We start from the raw sequence: 26,802 nt of genomic DNA on the forward strand, positions 1-26,802 counted from the left end.
AAGAAGTCTCTAAAAACAAGTGAGGGACAGGGATGTGGCGGTCCAGATTGCTCTAGAAGTGATAGCAAGTGATGTGTGATTAAGAGGCTGATGGCTGATGGGCAGCTCCAGATTTCTGAGTGATGATCACTAAAGTGCTGTAATTTGTAGTAAAGCATTAGAAATTATTACTTTTGCCCCACAAAAACAGCTTAGATAAGAATATATGATCTTTTAGGATTGAAGTAGTCCACTAGGAACAGACTGAAAAAAACAGAAAATAGCTATCAGTGTTCTTTTCATTTAAACAGAATGAGTAATCTTTCATGTTGCATGATTAATGCATTCTCATTTAAGAGCAAATAAAATTTTTGGACAAGACCTATCATCCAGTCCTGAGAATACATGCTTGTACAGGTGTTCCTAGGAGGTTCTGCAATTATCAGTTTTTATCATCTTGTTTAATAAAATGTCAGTAGATTATTTGCTGATTTCTGAGGGGGTTTGGGGTGAAGTGATTTCATCTGTGGTTTAGGGGCTTTTTATTGCTAGTTAAACCAACAAAGAGTAACAGAACAAAACATATTTATACAAACCTTCCTCTGTGACTAAAATAAAAGAAAATGTTCATAATATTATATTTCAGTTGGGAGGTTTAATAATTCTTAACCATTAATATAATTTTTTTAAAATTACAAAGGGAGGAAGAAAAAAGGTTTTTACTGCTTCAAAATTATTAAAGCAGAATGCTTCCATTTTCTGTTGATTTTAGTTTTGTCAAATTCAGCCCAAGTTTAGGATTTGTTTCAAATCCTTCAATGACACTTATGGTGGATAAAATTGAGTTCAAAGAACACCTCTGGTTCTTACATCTGAAGTCCTAATGTCAAAGTTGGGAAACTAAGAGGCAAATTAGAACTTTAACTCCTAGAGCTGCTAAAGACAGCTGTCAGAAGGCTTAAAGAGGTCCAAATAAAAACTGATTTTTGAATTAGCAGGAGAGACACTCTGATACTGTATAAGAAATAAAAATTTTAATGGTTCTTGAGAGCTACAAAACAAAAAAAAGTTAAAACGCAACATTTATGGGCCAGATGAATAAGCATGCAAAAATACTGCCTGTGATTTCCTCATCCAACCCTTGTGCGTAGTTCCTGAGCATAACTGAAATGTTTTGCATGCTCATTTGCTATGTTTAACAGATCTCTTAAATTCTATACAGGCAGCAATAAATGTAAAGATGTGAACCATATAATTTCTTCAGAGGGAAGTCTATTTCATGAAGCAAGAAAGAAGCAAAAACAGACCACATAGCCCTTCAGAAAAAGTCATCAAATGAGTACTGTGATGAACTTTTACACTTGCAATTGGAAATATGAGATTATTTTGCTTTTCACTATGCATTTTACTTGATGAGTCAGTGCTATAGAGAAGTCAAGTATCTTTGGGATACACTTGACAAAAATTATTCTTACTGCTGTTAAATTAAGACTTAAAAATTATGTGGTATTTAAAACCAGTCATTCTGGAATGGTTGTTGCTGCAAACAACTTACAGCATGTGGATCATAGTGGAAGAATGCAGTTCTCTAAGGAAGCAAACATAGAGTTGTGCTATTTTTTACATGAAGTCTCTTATCTGCTTTTCTACCTTTTGGTGTGCTTTGAGGAAGCTAAGCAGTCTGAAGATTATCTCAGAATTTGGGTAGGTGAATGCCTTCCAAGAAATTAGATCCACCTCCGCCCTAAATTTCCTACCTGAGTCTGGACAAATTGCTTTAAAAATAGTGATGGGAACAGATGGACTCTGTTTCATGGTTTCTAAACTAAGACACCAAGTGCCTGCCTACATTTTAGGTCTCCCAAGTGCCAATTACTGCAACTGAAGTAATTTTAAAGGTGCCATTGCAATAAAACAACATGCTCTGCTGAAAGAAGGAAAGGATTCTGAGCAGGGTTGTGTGTAGCCTGGGTCTTGGCATATCCCCAGTATTTCTTTCGTTTTCAACTTTTTCATCCATGAAAATGAGGTAACATTGATTTGATTTGCTTCTCAGCAATGCTTTGAAGGATAGCCTGGTTAATAATTATAGGTTCTAATTGATAGGTCCCCTAAGAGCAATTAAATATTATGAAATATTAAACTGTCTATCTCAGTCAATGAGACATAAAAATATAGAGACTGTTTTGGAGAATTTTCATTTTAATTTCCTCCTTTTTTTATGTGTGGGCATCCTCCCTCACACAGTTTGTGATGCTTAAATAATACTTCTCCAGCACTTTCATCAAAATCAGTATTGTTGTGGTTTTAAACCAGTAACTAAAAAAATTACTTATTTCTTGCTGTGAGATATGGATTAGAGCAAGAGCAAAACAGGCTTAAACTTAAAAAGGAATAAAGAAAGTTTATTAACAAACTACAAGAATAAGAACACCAGAATAAACTTCCAGAAAACTCTTTTATCTCCCACTACTTGACCATTTCTTTGTACACACGACAACATAGAGACAAAAAACTTTAGAACTTTGGTGGTTAAAAACAATCCCAGTTCCTGATACAGTCTTTTCATCAGTCTTTGTAGAGAAACAGAAATCTCCTTCTGCCAATCTATGGAGTTTCTCACAAGAAAACTATTTCTATTATAGTTTTCTATTGCCCTGATGCCAGCTGCCCGGAAATCTGTCATCAGAGTTCACTCCTCCCATTTCACATCACTCTCAGGTGTGTATGGGCCATGAGTCTAGGGATGGCATTTTAAGGATGAGTTATTCAAAGGCAAAAGTTCTCTTCATCTGTCTCTGTGAGCTTTCTTGGAAAACAGTTTTCTCACTGCCCCCAAGGCTTCAAAATCTTCGCTTCACTCTGTTCCAGCAACTCACTGTATCACAATTACTCTCTCTTTTGCTCAAAATCCACACTTTGAACACTCCATTCCTCCCAATATACTCTGTCATGAATTAAAGGAGTCTTTTTAAACTACTATTGTCCATCTCCGTAGCTTTAACAGAAAGATATTTCAGCTTATAAAGCTGAAATATCTCTTCCCCATTTAAAACTTAACTCTTTTTCTCACTGTTTTTGGTGGTTTTATGATATCTTCTTCATGTTGATTGTCTCTCTCCTCTCTGTCTCTCTGGGAAAAAGGAGTAATCTGTACATTTTATCCAGGTAGTAAAAGAATTAAAAGCTTTAGAAAAGCTGCAAGAGTTCATGGTATCAGGTTTCAGTCCAGCAGCAGCAGTAACTGAGCAGCTCTGCTTTCTTTTCCTCCCCCCGGCCTTTGTCCTCTGCGGCCTTGTCCGGCCTGGGGAGCGGGAGGAGGAGGAGGCCAAGACAGAGCCTTGTTACCTTGTCAGAAGCTGGAATCAAAAGAGGACAAGAGAGCTCTGACTGTACATCTTAAGGGGGTGTTCACAAGTTGACTTCACTTTTTAATGGTCAAAACTGCTGTCAGTTCTTAGAAATGACCGATAATTGGTCAGGAGAAAAGACTCCCATCAGCCACCAGCAGCTTCAACTTCCTTAGCTCCCAAAACCATCTTAAAGGTAACGTCACCCCATATGAAGCAACATTGTTCTTGCAGACTAGTTCATATCAAACTAGTTCAAAATCAAACAAACGTTCAGACACAAATTTTTTCTCAGATCTGAAACAGAGCAACAGAGTTCAAGCAATACATACTCTGGAAATAGTTGGTCTGGGATTAATCCAGTTGTACAAATAAGTTAGACAATTTGAGAACAGATACTTTATGTCTGTGTATCAGAAAGGAGAGTAAGCAAATGTAAAGGTAATAGGCTTCCCTTGTGGATAATTGGGGCTGGATATCTGGAGTTAGGTCTGAAGGAGATTATAATGGTCTATAAGGCATATTTAAAAAGTCTCAGTTGCACTCATGTTAGCATATACATAAGCGCACACACACACACACATACACATACACACACACACATATATATATACATATATCCTGATCTCCTTTTATGAGCAGGTGACCAGCCTAGTGAATGCAGGAAAGGCTGTGGGTGTGTCTGCCTGGGCATCAGCAAAGCCTTTAGCACTGTCTCCTACAGCACTCTCCTGGAAAAGCTGGCAGCCCTTGCCTTGGGCAGGTAGGTATATTCTTGGCTGGGTTAAAAACTGTTTGGATGACTGGGCCCAGAGAATGGTGGTGAATGGTGCTGGATCCAGCTGGCCTCTGGTCACTGGTGGTGCCCCGCAGGAGCAGTGTTGGGCCCAATTCTGCTTAATATCTTTATTTGTGATCTGGATGAGGGGATCTACTGCACCCTCCATAAAATGGGTGAGACTAAGTTAGATTAGAGTTTTGATCTGCTGGAGGGTAGGGAGGCTCTGCAGAGGGATCTGGACAGGCTGGATTGATAGGCCAAGGCCACTTCATTTAAATTCAACAAGCCCAGGTGCCAGATCCTGCCCTTGGGTCCCAACAACCCCTGCAGGCTGGGGGAAAAGTGTCTGGGGAGCTTCCTGGTGGAAAAGGACCTGGAGGTGCTGGTCAACAGAGCTGGACATGAGCCACATGGGCCAGCTGTGCCCTGGGAATATATATATATATATATATATATATATATATATATCTGGGAATACCTGGGAAGAGCAATAGTGTGGCAGCAGGAGCAGGGCAGTGACCGTCCCTCTGTGCTGGCATTGCTGGGGCTGCACCACGAATCCTCTGTCCAGTTCTGGGTCCCTCACTGCAGGAGAGACATTGAAGTGCCAGAGAAGAGAACAGAACTGAGGAAGGAGAAGAAGTCCTTTGAGAAGCAGGAGAGGAATCTGGGTGCATTTAGCCTGGAGACAAAGGGGCTCAGGTTGCTCTCTAAAACTGTCTGAATGGAGTTGTAGTGGTGAGGGTCATCCTCTTCTCCCAGGTAACAAGGGACAGGATGAAAACAAATGGCCTCAAACTGCAGCTGGGAAGGTTCCAGCTGGACATTGGGAGGAATTTCTTCACAGAAGGGTGATTAGACATTGGAATGGGCTGTCCAGAGGTATGGTGGAAGCAGCATCACTGGAGGTGTAGTCAAGAAATGACAATGTGGCACTCAGTGCTCCTGTCTCTTTGACAAGGTGGCAATTGGTCAAAAACTGGATTTGATGATCCTGGAGGTCTTTTCAACCCAGGTGATTCTGTGATATATGTGTCTAGGCATGTATATTTTATGGACACACATATACAGACACCAGTATACGTACCCTAGAAGATTATGTTTTAATATGGTACACATTTAAAACACTATATATTCCTAACTGTACAGGGAATATAGTTGGCTGGGTTTCCCATTTTCTGTTGCAGTGAATTGATGGCATTAAGTGGATATCAAGAGACTCATGCAAATGTTCGGTCTTGTCTCTTGAAGAAACACTGCTTTTGGTTGAGCCTTTCCAACTGATTAAGAAGACAAGCCTCAGGGTGGAAGGAAATTCCACCCTTTATTGTGGATATTTAATATCCTTTATTGACTTCAAGAGAAAATTATGTATGCTTGTACCTATAAAGTTAAACCTATTTATTGCCATGTGGTCTTATGTGATTTATATTTTAAGTTTCCTGCCTCCATATGCCTTTTTATCTATAAACTTAATATATATATATATGTGTGTGTGTGTGTATGTGTGTATATCTATATTTATATAGCTATATCTATCTATGTCTAATTTATCCAACTCCATTGGTGCAGTAGCTGTCAGTACCCACAGTGGACAGATATCTATGAGTGATAAAGTTTAGCAGACAAAAAAGCAAGAGCCTGACATAATACACCAATTTGTATGACATGCTAAGGCAATATCCTTTTTTCTTCAGGTTAGAAATGTGTGGTATATATTCACATTCATATGTTTATTTATTATATTTATTCACATTTAGCTTTTTTTTCCTCACATTGCATTAATGTGTAATATTCTGATTTTTTCAATTTTTTTTAAAAAGAGAAAGAATTGTTTCACATGCAACCCTACATGAAAACAGTTAACTGCATGTCACTGTACATCAGTACACTGTAAAAAGGACTGTTTTTTGTCAGCTAGCTCAGACATTCTTTTCAGTTATTTATTCACATACACAAACATACACATACACACCACACAGGCCACATCTAGGTAATTAAAGGGAAACAGTAATTTCCTAACTACCACTTAATTACCACTCCACCTGCAGTACTACCTGTTATTTTTCCTGACTTTCTCATCCACCTAATCATATCATGCATATGCAGTTCACACTCTTATGTTTTTACTGAGAGACAAAAAGAGTTCAGTCAAAATAATTTTGAATAAAGAAATGAGGCAGTAAAACTTTGAGTTTTCCACTGCTTATTTTCAGCTTTCCCTCATGTGAGGGGAATCTGGCTCTCATTTTGTGATTCACTACAATCCAAAGGAAATGGCTTTTGAATAGAAGTCTATCAAATGCATAGTGTCTAAAGAAGAACAAAGAAGTTCACTACTCTTAAATTCTCTAAAAAATAAAAGAGAACTAAACCATTTATTTTCTGCATTAAGTTACTAATAGATTTTTGCTCTAGAATCTTTGAAATCAGAGACCTGTCAATAAAAGTGGAAATTTAACTGAAAAATAAATTTGTTAGATGTTTTAGTCCTTGCAAAGAAACAAACAAAAATGGTTGTGTCAGGACAATTTTTAGGAAAGGAAAAAAAACCCCTTTCTACCGTTGTAAAAGCCTGTCCTATGTACATAAAGTTATTTAAAATCTGCAGTGCATTGTATTGTATTATATTGTGTAGTGAAGGCATTGTGTAAAAATCACTTAATATAGAATAATATTTTTTTCTGTCACCCTTTAGATTGAATTGCTGTGATATTCCTGAGTAAGTCAGAACTTTAAGATTTTAAGACTTGACAGAATGTGTTATATTACTTTGTTTCTTCCCTAATTTATAGGTACTTAGAAACAGTAATTTCTGGTCCTTACAGCGTATTTTTCAGAATTGCAGAGATCATCTAACAAAAAAAGAGAAAAATATAAAGCTCAGCTCTTCGTTGTGCTGTTCAGGGAAGCTCAACCTACTGTACACATTACATATATACTACAGAACAAGTGTTTCTGAATAATATTTTAAGCAAGCCTGGGGGAGCTCTGTGCTTGGGGTGCATGTAAATATGTAAAGGCAAGATGGGGAGTAGGACAAGAAACTTGTACTGGGGATCTCTGAAAGTGTTCCTCCTCTGCATTTTAGGAAATTTTTGGTTTTAGATGTGTATGGTATAGTGCTATCATCATGGGTGTGGCAGCTATTCTTTAATGGGGAGAGAGACTCAAAGATATAGAGTAATGGACTAAAGGAAAGCTGTCTGTATGCACTAAGATATGAAGAGGGCAGAAGACAAGAAATTGTAGTGCTTTCTCCAGTGCTTGCAGTTCAGATGTTGGAATAAATTATGAACATTTTGTGACTTAAAATGTGTCATCCTGTGCTTATTATTCTGAAACTGTGGTCTCTGTAGCCTCTCAGAGAGGCAAATCTGAGATCTGTAGAAGAGAGGATTTATTTTAGCAAGGATTCTGTAATCAGTATGTTCTTACTTGACAAACTGGCTTATTTCCAGATAAAATAAATGCCCTTTGGTTGAGGTGGTCTTCATTTATTTATGTCTTTTAAGGGAAAGATCAACCACATGTAGGGAGGAATGTAAAAGCAAAGGTGGAAATTAACACAGCATCTGTACAAGTACAACCTGAGGGCTCTTCTACAGAAGCTTCTTTGAGAAATCAGGAAGGCAGCATCTCTGTCTGATTTTTTTGAGATACATCATCTGACCAGAAGATCTCTCAAGACTAGAATTAAGGTTCAGTACAAATTTCTAAGCTGAATGTTTTTACAATTGACAGCTGCAGCTCTGGTTTGTGACTGAGGCTTATGACAAATTTTTGTCAAACCAAACTTGCTGTCTAATCAAGTCACTGAAAAAGGGCTTTCTTAAGGAAAAAGTCTCAAACAAAAAAACCAAAAGACCCATCCCTCCAACCAACAATACATCAGCTAAAGCCAAGCTCTGAATAAATAAAAAATAACTAATAACTTGTTTTTATACAAATGTAAAAAATCCATCCCATTTCTCTTGTTAATCTTTCCCCTTCATTTTACGCAGTCTTCAAATACTACTGTTAAATTCCAATAAGATATTCCATTACACTTTGCATATATTTAACAAGCAGATGTTTCAAACTCCACATGGGCATGTCTTCAGTAGATACAGTTGAGAAGAGCTGGAATCATTTCCATAAGTAACAAGAAATAGCATTAATAAGAAGATTATTTTGTGTTGCATTCAGTTGCAACAGCAGGGTCTTGTCCAGGGGAGTTACAGCCAGTGGTGACTGACATGGAAATTAACAAGACACTTTGTTAAACTCAGGAACCCATTTATTGGGGCATCACCAACACAGGAACCAACTCAGCTTGATCCAGAGATAGAGAACCTGAACTGAGGCAGGGTTGTGGGTTTTGGTTACAGCAAGGGAGAAGCCCCAGGGGCACAAACCAATACGGGTACAGTAGGAGGGCTTAATGCAGAATACAACTAATTGCAACATAAGAAAGGCAGAACACCTCGGGCTGACACCTCACGGGGGATTTTGGGGATGGAGCAATTTTTCCTGGGCTTATAAGGCACGTCCCCCAAGGCAGAGAGGTGTAATCCTCTTCCCAGGACTTAAAGCTGTGCCTCTCACTTTAACAGTGCTTATCTAAAATCAAATCCTTGCTTCTTTGGGTGGGGGTTCTCCACAATTTTATATTGCAGTCCTATGATACCCAAGTCACTTTCTTTTGCAATTGTTGGAGACAATTCTGATCTCAAATTTTTGTTAGTATTGCAACTATTACATGATGTTCTGACTCGTGAGGGCTTCTAAGTAGCACTCTCACAAATATCAGCCAGATATTATCAGGCAGAAATTTAGATTGTCTGCAAAATACATAACACTCATATAGGTTTCATCTCTTTGTAAAGTGCTAAAAGAATAGTGCTACAAGAAGAAATAGCAGGATAATAATTGTAGGTTTCTGGGTTGAGAAGTAAACACAGTAGATACAGGACTTGAATGTAAAAATATAAGAAACTGCAAAGTCAAAAGAACATAGGTTTTGAATGTTAAAATGTAAGAAAATACTTATCAAAGTAATTCCATCATATGGCTTTCAGGAATTTGTGGGAAAGGTCATAATGCCTCAAGATGAAAGATGAATTGCCAGAAATAATAAAGCCATAAGTCTGTTAATGAGAAGTCCAGGAAAATTATTCATTTCACCATTATAACTAATTTCAGTTATTTTTTGGGGGCCATTACTGTGTTACAGCTGCAACACCACAGTGAGAACACACATTAGCATTTCCATGTTTTCTGGATGAGGACCACAGGAGCTAGAGCTGTAAGGTGTTTATATCCAGGGAGTTGGTACCATAGTCCATAGCACATCAACAGCTATCACCTGCATTCTTTACTTCACAGGTAAAATCTGTTTTCTCATCTCCACACCTATGGGGTCTTCAGGAATTGAAGTTTACGTGTTTTTTGTTGTTTGTTTTGTTTTGTTTTGTTTTTCTTTTCTTTCCTTTCTCTTTTTTAAATAGCAAAATTGCACTCAAATCACAGAGTAGGCACCAGTGTTAGGTTTTAGGTCAGGTGTTGTGTGATTGCCAAATCTGCATGTGACCATTGGCCCACGTAAAGTCTCCTGAAATTCAAATATTCACCTGTTCTGATTCAGGCTCACATAGCTTACAATTGTCTCCTTTCAGCATCTCCTCCATTTACTCTTAAATTGCATAAAGCATTAGGGAACACAGGATCGAATATGAAAGGCACACTGTGGCTCTTTGTGCACTGAATTCTTAGGTTGAGGTGACCTGTTGGGGAGGGAAGTCACTGCACGTTCCTTCTGCTCTCAGCCTGCTCAGTAACTTGTCCTTTTTTTTCCCAGCACAACTCATAGTTGCTGGCAGAGGAGACAAGTTAATATGCTGCCATTAATGTAGCTGAGACATACTCTGTTGGGGATTGGAGAGATGTAGGAACAAAAGCAGTCCTGTAAATTATAGTGTTATTTGTTGACACATAGTGCTAACACAAAAATCTCAGCTCACCGGTTTCTAATCTAAGAAGCAAGTCCTCTAAATTAGTTACAAAGGCTTGCTCTCACGTCTGCCTAACTTTCTTAACCATCTCACCATTTCTATGTGCTTCTCTCTATCATCTTCCAGTTACATAAAATACTTCTCATTTTCAGTCCCTGAAAATCTTCTACAAGGGATTCCTTTCCTATTTTCCATTGACCCTCCACTGTTCTTTAGTTATTGAGATTATGAAGTATATAACCCGTAAATCTGAAGCAGTGTTGGGGTCCGTGTGTATGAGTCCTGTAAGCGTAGAATTGCAGGTTCTGGATACTATCAAGCAACACAGAAATTGCTTCAGGACTCCTTGTTGTCAAAGTTTGGGGCTGATCTACCAGAAGCATGGACTGGAATCCAGACATTGCAAGTCTCCCAGGACAGGGCTCATTTGAGCAGCAGACTGTGAGATTCAGGATGCTCCAGAAGAGGAAATGTGCATGACTCAAGTTGCACCTGACATTGTCATGCTTTTATCCCTCCTGAAATATTTTAATAAAACAACCTCACTTGAGCATCAGCACCACAACTAAGCCTTCCCTAGCTGTCATCTGTGTAACTAACTCCATTGTAAATGGAGAGGTGCAGCATGTAGCCCCATACAGGTTACTATGAAGAAAATTATCTCCAGCCCAGACAAAACTGCTCCATTGATCACATGGAATTATTTGATATCTGTGATTGAGATTATAATATTAATGGTAGCCTTGATGAACCAAACCTTCATTGGGTAACACAGAACTCATACAAGTTGAATTGAGAAAAGGATGGGTCCACCAGATTATTATTCATGTAAAATTTCTTAACTTGCAGCAAGCTTGGCACTTAGCTAATGGTATAAGCAGATATAATGTATTCCAGATCTTTATCATGCAGCTGAGGGCGCCTGAGAATTCTGAGTGATTTAAAGATAAAATATTGTACATCATGACAGGAAATGTCCTATCACCTAGTAGCTCTCTGTTTCTAATTTTTATGTAGCAATTTGCTTATTCAGAGGGATAGTGTGAATGTGAAGCCAAGATCTTTAATACTGGATGCATCACCCAGGATAAAAGCTGGATTAATACATTTTTCACTGAGAGAAAATTTTTGGATTTGTAACAGTTATAGGTGAAAAGCAAGAATATGCAAGAAGATGGCAAGTACAAATTTATAAATAGAACAATAAATGCATCTATTTTGACAAAAACAAAAGAAGTGCTTTCCTTTGATTTACACATTGTACTTGCATCTTAGAAGTGTCCTCCTCCACCCAGCTTTGGGAACAGTAACAATGTCAGTAACACACTATAAATAGTGAATAGCTGAAGTGAGCAATTAATGAATACCTCATAGGCTTAAATTTGTTTGCATAAACTGCTCAACAATTATCTAGCATATTTGCAGAAATCCATGTGTTAATGAGATGGGGAAAGAAATAACAACGAAATTAGTCATATAGCTAGACCATAGCCTATAATGAGGCTTATTTTAATTAACATATAACTTGTTTTGTACTCTAACATAAAATATGTTGTTGCAAATGACCAGTGTTGTGCAAGCTGTAAGTGGCTCTGAACCCATCCATCTGAGCCATAACTGTGGTTATTCCACCAAATTAATGTGGGTGAGTAATAGAACTATTCACAGTGGACTGTGTGTCTTTGGGGAATGTTACCTACATCTGGTCACCTTTACTACTGAAACCATGTATTTTAAAATGCAGGCTCTGTTAATCTGATATGTCAGGATGTGATTTTCTGTCACACAAATTTTCTGTATCTCTTTGATGGTTTCCCTGCAAATGTACTGTGCTTTTCTTCAGAAAGAGTAGTGTTGCTTCTTTGATGGAACAATTTACTCTTAACAGAGTAACAGTCCTATCCCATGCAGATAGATAAATCTCTTTCAGCTGCTATAAATCCAGGTACTTGCAGCCAACAGCTACCAGACTTTTAATCACTTGACAGGACAAATGCAGGCATTTTGATGTAACCGGCAGTATTTCCATGCAGGTGTGTTCAGTCTGAGGAATATGCATTACTAGAAGGACTACAGTTGCAAACTGGAAGTATGGACGTGTGTGCAGAAAAGAATTGCTCTAGTAATGAATAGTCTTTTTTTTTTTTTCATTAAGAATTCAAAATTACTTATGTAGGGTAAAAATAAAAATGCTCAGTAACCCACTCTTGTTTAACCCCAGCTGTTTACTAAGCCCCATGGAGCTGCTCACTCTCATCCCCAGAAGGATGGGGAGAAAATCAGAAGAGTAAAAATGAGAGGACTCATGGGTTGAGATACAGTTTTATAGGCGAAGCAAAAGCTGTGCACATAAGCAAAGCACAGTAAGGAATTTACTCACTGTGTTGCTTGGTCAGCCATCTCCAGGAACACAAGACTCCATCACATAGAATAGTGACTTGCGAAGACTCTGAATTACCCTCCCACCCCCTTCCCTCTTGTCCCCCAGCTTTATGTCCTGAGAATGATGGGACATGGTCTAGAGTGTCCCTTTGGTCTTCTGGAGCCACCTGCCTTGGCTGTGTCCCCTCCCAGTTCCTTGTGCCCCCCCAGCCTGCTTCCTGGTGTGTTGGAAAGAGAAGCAGAAAAGCCTTGGCTCAGTGCAAGCCCTGCTCAGCAATAATAAAAGCATCCCTGAATTATGCACACTGTTTCTAGCACCAATCAAAGCCCAACCCTATGCTAGCCACTTGGAGGAAAATAAACTCTATCCAAGCCAAACCAGCACACCTGCACAGTGAGAAATGTGGGCTGAGTTTAGGGAAGATACTTACAGAGCTGTGCAGTGGCTGTTGTGCTTTATTGAGTTGTTTATTGTGCTCTTCAGGGAGCCCAGGTTAAGGTTGAGTGCAGACACATCCAGAATAGCCTGGCCAGCTTAAAATATGAAAAGATTATTTAAAACAATTTTTTTTAAAGATAATATTAGTCCATTAGGAGTGCAAATGTTCCCACACGAGAGAGAACTGCAATCCATGCTGAGGTCAAGCAATGTCCCAAGACCAAGGTCAAGAACAGCCACTAGAAAATAGGAGGTATTCTTTACTTGAGAAACTGTTATTTTCATTCAAAAAGGTCATTGAATTAATCAAATCATCTGAAGAAACTATTAAATAAATGTCCTAGTTGAAACAATGATGTATCCTTTCATTCAGAAGAGTCAACTTCTTGAAATTCAGCTTTTACCTACTGTCCTCTATTGCCATGATTACTGAATTACATCAGAGTAATTTAGAGAATGAGCTGTATCCTATAAGTCTCTATTTTTATTTGTCCTGGGGTTTTTCTGTCATACCACTTTTTGTAACTTCCATGCTTCATTATCACTTATGCTGAAGACTGACATCTGTATCTTGCCTTGATACATAGATGAAATCAGATTATTTCAATACTATCCATCTTAATAAAGATGTAAAAACACCTTCAGAAGTCTTCTTTAATGTTTTATCCTTGAAGTCTTGACTGAAGATATTCTGTGTATAAAACAGGCAGAAAGTGGAACTCCTGTCATTCAGGACATTCTGGAATTGAAAAGCAAGACCTTAAACTGCATAGAAAAGATCTTCTTTGAACCTTCTTCTTGTGAAGATTTATTTAAACTCAGTCATTAAATTCAAGCCCATTTCTTTTTTCTTCAAACCTCTCAAGAGAGCCTGGGTAACTCACCACTCCTGTGTTTAGCTGTGACAAGAGGGAACAGACCTTTTAGACAATCAGGGAGCTGACAGCTCTGCTTGTGTGTAGTCTATGTCTGTACAGGTTTTAATATTTCAGCTTAACTGTGAGAAGGAAAAACAATGGCAAAATTATAAATGGTAGTTTGCAATTGATGCCATAAAATACAGAAAGGTTTAGTCTTCAGAGCAGTTATTGTGTGAGCAAATAAAACTTTGTTTCTTGGAAGCACTTTTAATAGTGTAGTGTCAAGCTTTGCACCGTGATCCCCGTAAGTGCAGACAAGCACACGGTCAGAGCCTGACCTGCTGATTCAATAAAGAACTCATTGCTCTTATTAGAGGTGTTCATGTGAGTCAGGAAGTGGCATATGGACTAAGGAGCTGTGCAGAGCTGGTGTGAACAGGCTCCCTGAGGTGGGAAGCTCCTCAAGAGATGTTTTGGGTGGTTTCTTCACACCCACTGCTTGGGCACAGTGGTCACACGACCTGCACAGTGGTCACACCTGGGCAGATGTGCCCCTTTGCCTCCACAGTGCCCAGGGGAAGGAGAACAGCAGAGACTGAACTTGCAGGATGAGGAATGTGCTCTTCTTCTTGCTCTCTACTAAGTCTGAGAGCACAGAGAACATCCATTGGCCACCTGATTTTAGGGCAGTACTGTATTGCAAAGCAGCAGCTGGATTAATCTGTGTAAAGTGGTGGTTCATTTTATCTTGTTTCATTTAATTCACACAGAAACAACACTTTTACATCTCAGTGGTTTTTAGCATTACTCCAACTCACCATCTTGAGGCATGGAAACATGGAAGAATCTCAGCTTTTGTTAACAAATTTTTCCATTCATTTCTCTTGTCAAAATAATCTGAAATTAAAAAATAAGAAATACACTGAATATAAATCTACTGCTCCTTTTCTGCATGACCAGTATGAAATTTCAAAGACAGGGTAATTGCAGAAACATGTCTATAAAAGATATAACTACCTAATTCTACTGCAATGAAATAACTGAAGAGACAAATACTAGGAATAATCCAGGAATTATCACCATCAGATATTCATGTTTTTCACATCAGTTCTGCTGATCCCATCATCCTTGACTGTGATATACTCACACATATTTCACTGATGCTCCTGTGAGTAATGCTAATTTAAGGAAAGCTCAGATAGTTTTCAAGCACTGTAATGCGTATTTAAATTGCATCCAAAGAGGAGGAGACAAAATAAAGAGTTTCACAGCCTCATTTTGATCAGTTATTATGTACACATATATCAGACTACTGTATTTGATCTAGCCAAACATACTTAATTTGCCCAAATATTTGTGGCAATGGCATATTTTGATTAAATTATCTGAGTTTTAAAAATTGTTACTATAGCAACATACATTTTAGAGTGAGATGCCTGACTCTCATCCTAGCAAATAATTTCCGTCAGGAAATTATTTGATAGGATGATGATAGGAAAATTCAATATAAGTTGAATTGCTGATACTCCTGCCCAAACTAAAAATAAGCCAGGTTTGGCCCTGATATAAGTAGGTACCTATTTTTTGTAGGAGCTAAAACAAGGTAAGTGTTGATACAATTGTATTTGTACTTAGTGTAGGAGAAGGTAAGAAAATAAAAGTGATAAAATAGTCTGTCTGTAATGAAATGTCATGACTAAAAATGTCCCTGTTTTTACTCTGGAACAATTCATATCACCCATACATGCCCATTTCTATAGTAAAATCTATCCCAATAGACATTACATATAAATGTGTAACACTCCTAAGCATTTCTTTGCAACATGTTTGCCATTGCATCTTATCATCTTGTATTTTGAGGTACCTTTTTCTCATACCTCATCATCTGAGAAGTTGTGAAAGTCTGCTGTTGTGTGCCAGGTCACAAACGATCACAGAAGGACTCACCTGCAGTTTGGGAGTAAATGTTTCTGAAACCAAGAATCTAAAACTGAGTCTTAGTCCATGTTTTCACCTAATTTGTTGCTACCTGCAAGGTGAGAGGAGGCCTCTGTAGTTTTTCACTTGTAACTACTCAATGCCCAAAGAAGTCATCTTTAGATTTTGGGTAGCCAGGTGTACTTGGTGCCCAAACGTTTTCAGAACTGCAGGACACAAACTGTGAGTTGTTCAGTCTATAGCAGTGCTTTTGGATAAGGTAAACTTTTCAGTCTAAACTGCTCTCTTGGGGATATCACTGTCCATGCACAATTGTACATTAATTTTCTGATCCTGACTGAGGTGCAAAGCATGTGTAAACAGTCATGTGTATTACTGTGTGAGCCATCAAAAGTTCTTTGCTGCCCAGCAGTGACTTTTGGAGGCCTTTGCTGCATGTTTGCACTCATTAAAGAAACCCAAAGTGATGCCAAGGAGGTGTTAAAGCTGAGCAAGACCATAGGCTGGTGCTAGCAGCATTTTAGGAAAAATTCATGGGAGCCTATCTTCAAACCTGATGCTCAGGGTTTATGTGGCAGGAAAAAGCATTTGTTGCATTTTGAGTAGAAAGTAAAAACATTTACTAAGTATGCATTGGTCATAAGTTTAAAGAGTGCTGGGTTTGAGCCCAGAGCAAGTGTTTATCCATGAAGATTTTGTTATTGGCCATATTATTTACCTTCAATTAGATGTTGAGGTGATGGAATGTTTCATTCCTCTTCAATGTTTGATTTCTGCTCCTTCTTGCATGCACTAAATTTGTCCAAAGTTGTTTTTTCTTGCTTCATTTTTCTTCCTGGCAGAGGCACTAGAAGAGATTGAATGTCAGTAAGTTTTAAGAAAGCCCCGAGGGCTTTAGTTCTCTACTCATTTACACCGCAGTCAGAGCACATTGGCATTACTGAGCTGGAATCGTCCCTGATTCACACAAGGGGAGAATCAAATTCTGCCTGTCCAGTAGTTCTGAATGTAATGGATACTTGGATTGTGTTGATGCTGGGGAAAAAAAAAAATACTGAGAGAAGTAGCTCTCTTTCAGGTGATAAAACCCCATGTGTCTTCTTCACTAAAAATTTGAAGGTAATTTCATGTCTCCTTTAAAGGTTTATATATTATGTCTGCCAGTCATTCCCCATCTGATGTGAAAAACCAAGACAAAAACTTGCCTAGATAGAAAGCCTCCACTAAATAAAAGCAGCACAAGTCCCTCTCAAATGTTCTGCTTGACATCATGTATGTCATCAATTTTGCACCACACAGGGATTTGCTGACTCTCATTTGTTTCAGATCCCCCGGAGTCATCAGTATAGGACTTCTCCATGGTTTGGGAGAATGTTTGCAAACCAGATAGTTTCCTCATAAGTGTATTAATTAATTAATTACCTTAGAAACATGAAAATATTCATAATTTGCTTGCAAATATTTTCCATTCTTGCCTGGTTAAGCATTCTAGTTCCAGGAGAGCTGCAGTTTTCTTTCCTGAGTGAAATACTCCCTAGCTCTGCATTTCTTGTGAGAAATGACTGATGTCCCCCCAGAACATAAGTTGCACCTGGGTTTTTGAAGATTACAGTTTGAAAAGGGAAGGGGTAATCTTCTCAGAGTTTAACCAATCATTTGAATTAATAGATCATTCTGTCAGAGATAATTGAGGCAAATTGATGTTAAACTCTGTGGCTGGAGGTATTTGACCTTTGCAGCACTTTTTTGTTCCAAGCAGTAAGTGACACTGCTTTGATGAGCACATGCTGCCTGCAGAAACCTTTTCCAGCACCGCTGATGGACAGTGTGTCAAAAGAAAGCTATCCTAGCATAAACTCAACAAATATAAGTAGCAACAGACAAGGCCAGAACTTGAGTAAAAATAGGAAATTTCCCAGCTTTTTCAGATACCTGTCCTGTATTGTGCTTCTTTTGTGACTCACATGTATCTTCGTAATCATTTTGATGGATGGACATTTCCCTGTTATAGCATCTGCCTTGTTTTAATGGAAAATTTCTCTTTACAGTATGTTTGACTTGTGTGTCTCACATTACCTTGCTCTTCTGGGAGATATAGAAGTGCTATTCATACATAGCATCCTGTGATTCATCCAGAAGTTTCTATGCTGAACATGGAAATAATTTTTTCCCTTTTTCCCTCACCACTTTTAACCAGGTAGACAAGAAAATTATTCGCACTGAAATTGGAGTTCTTCTTCGCCTTTCGCATCCCAACATTGTAAGTAGAGCCATGTTCTTTCACTCTGTATTTGTTTCCTTGTTTTTTAATACTCTTTCTGTTTGAGAGAGAAGACTGTTCTGCTTCACCTGTACAGACCTGGATCAAAGCTCTGGGTTCTCTCCATGGGCATGCTAGCAGCCTTTTTTATTAACATCTGTTGAGTTATACTTCCATTTTAAGATAAAAATTGATGTTCTTACCGAGTTGATTGAGTAACTATGTGAAAGAAGGTCTGCAAATGAAAGTAAAAGTTGGTGTTTTCTGTCCTGGGAGGGTAGGAAAGGACTCACATTTTGGTTTCTCTGAGAGATGGTCAGATGGCCTCTTAAACTCCTGTATTTCACAGAGGTTACTGAGGCATGGGAACAACCAAAAGAGTACAAAAAAATAAAAAAGCTAGCAAAAAAAATTGGGAGAGAGCAAGGTAACTCTCCCAGCTGTGGTCTGTGTTCTACTGTTGACCTTCAGATGCGCTCAGAAAGAAGACAAATAAGCAAAAGAAATACTTTCTGTTATCTTTTACCAGATAAAACTGAAGGAGATATTTGAGACCCCTACAGAAATCAGTCTTGTTCTGGAACTGGTCACTGGTGGAGAACTATTTGACAGGTAAGTTACCTGCACACACCTCTCCCACTACCTTCCTTCACCAAGGATGTTAGAGTTCAAATTTCTTCTCTGTATGTAAACCCTGTGTTAGTAATTAGTGGTGTTATTTCACCAGCATATTACATATTCACATGAATAAATATCTGCAGCAAATAGCTTAAAAGTGCCTTTGGAAATGTAATTATCAGGAGACTTTTGAGGAAAAAAAAACTAGTTGAAAATGGAGGATTTAGCTAGAAAATGTTGAAGGAAGGTGCTCAGCAGGCCCATAGCATCGAGTGTGTTGGAGCAGACAAAAGATGTGAAAAACTGGCAAAATCTCATTGACAGGTCAGCATAAAACGTATTAGGTGGCAATCACTCTGCCAGAAGGATAGTATTATGTCAGATAAAAACTTCCTAAGCAGACAAGCAAGAAGGTATTGGTATAACTGTGTTTATGGAACATCTGGGTTTGCTACAAAGGTTCTTCAAGACAGCTGTTGAGTTGTGAAGGTTTTGCTCATTAGGCTGCACATGCTTCTGGAGTGAGTGCATATGCATGAGGTGAGATGATTCTGTAATAATGTTGGGATTATATTTCATTGGTAGGGATTTGGGTTTTTTAGAGCAAGAGATGATTAGGAAAATGTTTGATACTGGCTTGAGTAAATGAATTAACTTACTGGTGTTAGTGATTTCTAGCTCATGTAAGGACAGGTTATTTGATTTTCCTTGTTCTGTAATTAAAGTTCAGTATCACAGAGGAATACTACAAAAATACACATCAAATATTTAGTCTGAACGTATCTTCCACTTGCAAAAACAAAAGCATTCTTTTTTTTATTATGCCATGATCATAACTTTGACCTTGACAAGAACTATTTCTGAACAACAACAGCAAAAGCAACTGCTCCTGTGACTTCCTAAATTTAACAGAAGAAAGGTGATTGCTCTCAATGCTCAGCCAAAGGAATGAGGAGAGACATGCTGCAAGTTAAACAACCAGTGAGGGCCCAGTCCTGAGCTGGAGACGGCCCTGGTCAAAGTGCCTTACCTTTCATGTAGCCCTTTATATATCCACAAAGGTTTCAGATTAGGTCATTTTCAGGAGGCCTGGATACTCTACAGGAGTCTTTAATGAGATTTTGCAAAGGCAAAACACATATGATCCAGTGGAAGACATATAATCCAGTTGGTTCCTGAGCAGCAAACACCTGTGTGGTAGAAGAACTGGAGAGAAAAGGCTTTGTGGGATCCAAGATGGAGAATTGCATTATTTGATGAAACTAGGATTTAATATTCTGACAGTTTCAACATTCTATAATCTATACTCAGCAGTGACTATGGGATTTGAATGCCAGATTGATCTTTTCTAAAAGATTGGATGATTGATAGTATAGTTTGGGCAGCTGGGACCAGCTGTCTGGCATTCTGACTAGAAGCAAAGTCACTCAGTAGAATTGCAGGGCCCCCTGTTGATGCTATAGATGAGCACTAATATTGAGGAGATCTGAATTCTGCATCCTCCATTGCTCCATGTTCCAGCAGAACTGGAAACTTTGTCAATACAGACCTCTGTGATTTGGAAAAAGACCTAACAAGCAATGAAACAAGAAACCACATTAAATTATTTCCAGCTCTTAAGCTAGGAATAGGAGTATTACTTCACTCTTCAATCTTAAACTAAAAATAATAAACAGAAATATGCAGCCAAGATGTTTTGCACTAGCAACTCCAATTAAACATTAGCTGTCTCCCCATTCTAAGCTGGGCTAAAGGATTAACGCTTGTATTATGGTGTACAATGGCTGCCCTCTGAGTTTTAAGGAGGATAAATTTAGTTTTCTGCCTTAGGGCAGGTTCCCCTCTCATGCCTAATCCTTTCAGTCCTTACATGTTTTTGTCATGCATGAAGGAAATGTCCTGACTGACAGAGAGACCTTGTGCACGCCTTTTTCTGTGCTTGTATGATTCCCATCACAGGAGAAGGAAAATGACCCTGGAATATCTCCTCCTGAGCAGAGGAGCTGTGTCATATGTGGAGGGAGAGGTGTGACCAGGCTTTGAGATCCACACCATGGTTGTCCTCAAGGTGAGATCCTCTGTGGGCAAGCAGGATCCCAATGTGAGCTGGGACCACCTTCAGGGTTTGGAATACCTTACAGGCCTTATTTGCAAACCACTGCCCATACACAGACAGCAAAGCAATTTTTGTACTCTGGAGGAGTTACTCTTATCCCTCTTTCTAATAAGCTATCAGCAAATGGCACAACTGGGCCTGTTACACAAGCAGTCCTGCTCTCCTGGCTGAAAACATCTTCATTACTGTTACTGCCAAATCTTGTAATATGCGGCTACTTTTTATAGCAACTGTTTTGTTACTCCAGTTTTCTCCCATCCCAGGTATCTGTTCTTCTTCTGAATAGTATTTGAGCTGCAGAAGAGTAAGTTCTTCCATGTAAACATTCCTCTTATCATGAAGATGATTTTATAAATACCCAAGATCCAATTAGTCTTCTAAAATCCTTTTAGCATTGTAGATGTGCTGCTGGTTTCATGCCATTCTAACAAAAAATTCTGGGAAATGAAATTATTCACTTTCTTCACCATATATAACCTTACCATCAAATCATCCATGTTATTGCTAAAATGAACTCTCATTGTGACAATTTTCAATTGTGTTACCTGAAGGGAGATAAATTCAAATGAATGTATCAGTTTGACACCTGAGTTAATACAGCTCAAATTGGATTGATTTTTGGCTGTATTTTTAAAAAGGAAACTGTTTCTCAGATTTCATAAATCACATTGCAGGTCATAGCCTAAATACCACTCCAAATACAATAAACATAACTACTTGAAACTGGAGAAGTTTGTGTAAATTAGAATATTTATTGATGATGTACATGATGATTTTTACCAGCCCAGCAAGTGAGGAGTGACAAAGACCTTGTGGCAAAGAATGACAAAGAAAAAAGTGGAGGAATATACCAGGACAGAGAGAAAAATGCAGCAGGTCTAAATTAACTGGTTTTAAAGTTCTTTACAGGTGCTACAAGTCCAGCCTAGTGCTGGGACGTATTTCTGACATTTTCTTGGCCCTCCTCTTTCATTCTTGCTTGTTTAAAACAGACAGGCATGGATGAAGTGCATTTAAACTGGCAGTGCTCTGACAGAGTCCCAAAAGACAATCTTCTGATAAGGCTCTGAATGTTCCAGCAATGGTGAGCCCAAAACACAATCTGATTTCTTGTCTTTTATGGCTTACCTTTTGATGAAGTTGGTTTTTTCCATTCAAATTTTGTTCATATCTATCATCTTTCAGCTGAATCACCAGTTGATTCTTTTTCAAATATGAATTTCAGCAAGAAAATTCATCTCTGCTTCAACTTCTTTTTAGCTAGAATACCTACAGATTGCTAAGAATAACTTTTGTTTTTTCCACTTCAGATAAAAATGCCAACCCATATATTCTTGTTTTTTACTTTGGCATCTTGACCACAGGCTCTTCTGTTTCCTCTTTCATCTTGCTATTAAGTGCTAAACAATGTCTAAAAATAGCACTTACAGCTGATGGTCTCTTGACTCACTTCCATTTCAAGTTTCATGTAATTTCCTCTGAACTCTAGGTTCAAACTCATATTCTCTTCTTTTATATAGTATACATTAACAAAAATATTAACTACTCTAAAGAACTTGCCTTTTTAAGAGGTGTGGTAATGATTGCTTCGTATGGACAAAATATAGTGAAGCTTTAGGCACTTTAAAAGCTTTTTGTTTGCGCTTTTGGAAATTAAAATTTCTAAGGGATATAAAAACTGTCAAGGAATTAATCACTCACTAAATTGGGAGTCTTTTATGAGCCAGTGTCAGAATAGCACCTTCTGATTCCTTCAGTGCCCTGGCCTCGTTGTGTCAGGGCAGTCTGTCTGTCTTCTGAACAGGGGTTGGAGAAGTTCTTTGGACTCCCTGCTTCATGCACCGTATTTCAGATCCCTCAGTCGGGACTGGCAAAAATAAACAGAGTTTGGTGACTTGACTGCACCAACTGTGATTATTCTCTGAAGCTGGAAGTCGAGACACAGAGCTCTGATAAAAGTGCTCTTTGGTATCTTAGTAGCTTATTTGGTTTCTCTTGAATTTAGCTTCAGTAATGATAAAACCGAGTAATTTCAGAGTAAAAATGTGCATTAATGCTCATTTGTAGCCTTTTCAATGTAATTTGGTATTTTGTTCTTGTACAGAGTTTTAATAATGCCTTTACTCTTATTTCTTTTTTTTTTGGTGGTCAGTGCCTAATTTTCTGTCACTCTGGAAACAGGGAAAGCCTTTTTTAGGCTGTGCCTGTGAAGTTCTATAGTTTTTGGTTTTTAAGGTATTTTTAATGCAGAAGGTTCTTGTGATTATAGCTTCTCTGCAGACATATTCTCAGTTTTCTACCACAGCCTCAGCATTGTAATATAGACACACACAGTCTGTATGGCAGACAAATTAGGAGAGTTAAATTAACCTGATAAATTAATTAGAAAGTGGATTTAAGCTTATCTGAATTCCTTAATTATTTATAAATTTTAACTTCTTATTTTTTGAAATGCAGAGAGTTTTTGGCAAGTGTTGAGGTATATATACCTACAGCCAAACTGGACCCTACATATATATGTACATACAGAAAGTCCCTGGTGACCCAAGTGCTAATGATGTGTCTTCTGTGCATTGATTCATCACCTCTCCTGAAATTATAAAGTCACTTAGGATGTGTGTGCTTTTTACATTTTTGGATTTAATTGCTTTTTTGCTATGTACATTATGACAAGAGTGTAAAATGAAGTCAAAATGTTTTAGGAAGAAGTAGTTTTCCTAAATATTCAGGGCACTGAAATGCTTTCCTTAGAAGATAATTAAGGAGGTTTTTTTAAATGAAAGCCTGAAAAGCAAATATGTTTTAGGTAATGCACTTCTCAGTTCAATGTTAACCTTTAGCCATGTTTGTAAGGAATGCATCACAGCACTATAAGAGGTGCCAAGGTCACAAAAGAAGGTTCTGGAAGAGGTGAACCTGAAATAATCCTGAACTGAATAATGATAATGTGAATGCTTTTGGGAATAGTGACATGAAGGAATATAAACACAATCTGATTTATGTTCCAATGTTTGTTTGATGTTGTTCATTCTTGCTAGGAAGTAGGTGATGTGCCAGAGCTGAAACACAGACAAAAGCTCTCTAACAAGTTAAAAGTTGTATGTTTATTCCAATGCTGGACACACCCAGGAGAAACCTCCCGCAGTCATGTGCAAAATCCATGGGGCTCTCGCCCTCTTTTATCCATGGAAATCTTACATATTCATATAATTATTCATTACATCTATACATATGCATCACAAAACCCCTCCCACCCCCACTTCATATTAAAATGAGCTCACAGTCCTTCCACACTTGTGCAGGTCCTTCTTGCAAATGAGTAGGTGGGTTTTGTAATGGGTCAGTGGTCTCCTGAGATGAAGTCAGAGACATCTTCCTCATGTTAAACTTTTCATTTCTGTCTTGTTGGCAGGCTCTCTGGTCCCTTGGCCATGATCTAGCCCTTCCCATCCTGGTTCTGGCTGGTTTCTGGGCCCAGGTGCAGCTATGGTTTCTTCATCTTCACAATGGCTTCTCTTTCTTGTCTCCTTCTACAAACACAACTAAATCAAGCAAGTAATACATTGCCTTAGCTCCAACCTGGCCCATGTGGTAATAATTAACCATCTACATAGTTTCTACTCTTCTTAATAAACTCTCAATCAAAATACATTGCTTCTGTCTTGGTAGCTACATTCTTAGCTTCTAAGTTCTTCTAACCCTTTGATTCAGAGTGAGCTCCAGGGCAATGTGTTTAAAACATCACGGCAGCTAGAACTGCACTTGTTTGGCATGGAGGGGTGGAGAGGGCAGGTGGGTCACCTGAACACAAGGTGTGCAGGTAGGATCTTTCCACCATCCTTGGGCATCCATGGTTTTGGCTTTTGTTTCTTAAATACCTCTGTAGTTTTATGTGTAAACTATTTCAGTGATTCTCCAGACTGATCATTATATTCAGTGTCAGTATTAGGAAAAACTTTTTTTCTGTAAATTCAACCAGTATTTGTTTGCCTTGTCCCCAGGAGGTAGAGAGAACATGATTATTTTATTTAAAGCAAACTTTATAGCAAACTCTGATGCAGCAGAGGATTGTGAAAAACTCTATTTTCTTTACCCTTGCAATCTTTTGTCCCTCATTATGTTTTCTACTTTCCAATTACTGTCTATTGAACTTCCTCCACATTCCCACATCCTTCCCATATCATGGGGCCCTTACTTATGCAGAGAAATCCAATTATGGACTCAGCAGCTGTTACCAGAGCAGCTTCATTGTCACCTTCAGTGCTGCTCTTTCCCCTCCCCAGGCCACTGCCTCTTTTGCAAGCTCTCAGGGATTCTTCTCTTTGCCCCCTTTCAGCAGGCAGGAGTGACATGCTTCAGTAATTCCATTTGTTGCATTGCCTCACACAGCTGGTTACACAAAACTTTTGAGAGGGAAGCTTGCAGCCAGCTCATGAGCACTGTGGCTTCACAACCTCTGGAAGCAAAGACTATTATTTTTTGAAATATCTTCTGAGATCAAGCTCCTGAAAGGTGAACTTGTCTAATTCCGTGGGTGCTATAGTAATGCTGAGGTGGAAGTAGAAAGTTAAAGAGGGGGAAACAAATCCTAGTATGAGCTGTGAGAAATACATAATCTTCCTCTAAATTCTCCTATGTGCCACATTTATCAGACAGTGCATCTTGCTTAGTAACAATAGAGGGAAAACAGTTTTCCTGAATGACTGCAGTGCTGAATTTAATTTCTAAACACAGTATTGAAGGAAAACTTCTAGTTTGTTTCACAAGGGGTTAGATCCAAACCCAGGTCAGTATTTCAGATTATCTTTTTTCAGATCACAGACAGGAAGTTTGAATCATTAGGGACAGATACAGCTAGTCAGCTCTGGAATATGGAAATGGTTGTAGAACATGGGAGATTCTGAATCAGAGCTACTTTTAAAAATTTTGTTCTTCAATTCTGTAGTATGGAAAATGCATACATATTTATGTGGAGAATCTTTTTTTCAGCTAAACAAATGCATCAGAGCAACCAGGAATTGCAATCACCTCAATACAGACAAGAACCAATAGATCTGTGAATCATCATGGAGAGAGTCTCCCTTGTGGAAACCATTTTGCTATTGCATAGAGCGATGTCAATTTCTTTTCCTGTTTCTGCTGGTTTTTAGTCTCACTTTAGCTTGTAAAAATCTTTTAGTTTCATTTTAATTAAATACAAGAATTTGCATAAGAATTAAGTGAGTAGTTTCAGAAAAAAATCTCCATGACAACCAAAGCATTTTAGATAAATTAACATGTATTATATAGAACCAAACAATTTTTAAAATTTTTAGCTCATACTGGCATTGGAACAGAGCAGAACTTGTATGTATCTCAGGCAGTGTCTTGCCTGAGACTGCACATGACACAGTGCACAGCTAAGATGTAGTGCAAGGGGTTTGGGTAAAAGCCAGCTAGAGGCAGAATGAAAATGACCCTAAAAAGATTGATGGCTTTTTTTTAAAGGATGGTCTGCAAAGCAAATACAGACAGTACTTAAAGAAAGCAAAACAATGCTGGGAACTGATAAAGTATAATAATTTTTATTGTCTTAGACGGCCAAGTTGATTTAGCAGGACTTTTGCAAGCCACACAATATGTTTCTAAATTCAGCTAATACTCAAATGCTGCCAGCTCTACATTGTGGAGTAGTATTTATAGCAGCAACATTAAATGATTGCTAAATGTTGCGAATTTTAGAGTAACTGTTTTGATTAATTTGCATATAACTAAGTGCCCTGCTAATACAAGTTAAGGCAGGAAAGCAGCAGACTTTCACATTTCAGGCAAGACTAGAGGATGGGTAGATTGGCCCACGTGGGAGGAAAGCAGAGAAGGAAAGCTAAGAATAAGAGAACTAGTGCATGTAAAGCATGGGGGAGGAAAAAGTAAGTTTGTTAAAGTGGTAAGATTTCAAATTTTCTTGATCAGTGGGAGTCGTGAGTACATGTTGAGTTTCAAAATGCAGGAATATTCATTGTACCAAGACCAATGAAAAATAAAAGAGGCTTTGGTCTCAGGGTCAGTGGTCTCAACTGAAAGTTTCAGGCATTGCCACAGTGAGA

At 38.3% G+C, this 26,802-nt stretch overlaps 1 protein-coding gene across 1 annotated transcript in view; it reads left to right on the forward strand.

Annotated features, from left to right (window-relative positions):
• The window catches only part of CAMK4 (calcium/calmodulin dependent protein kinase IV), a 145,164-nt gene that overhangs the window by 65,337 nt on the left and 53,025 nt on the right, over nucleotides 1-26,802 (forward strand). Inside the window, exons 3-4 of the mRNA XM_015652995.2 lie at nucleotides 17,920-17,982; nucleotides 18,512-18,594. Coding sequence (XP_015508481.1) covers nucleotides 17,920-17,982; nucleotides 18,512-18,594 — 146 coding nt within the window. The remainder of the gene's footprint in view (nucleotides 1-17,919; nucleotides 17,983-18,511; nucleotides 18,595-26,802) is intronic.

The sequence above is a fragment of the Parus major genome, chromosome Z (genome assembly GCF_001522545.3).
Source record: "Parus major isolate Abel chromosome Z, Parus_major1.1, whole genome shotgun sequence".
Classification (NCBI taxonomy): domain Eukaryota; kingdom Metazoa; phylum Chordata; class Aves; order Passeriformes; family Paridae; genus Parus; species Parus major.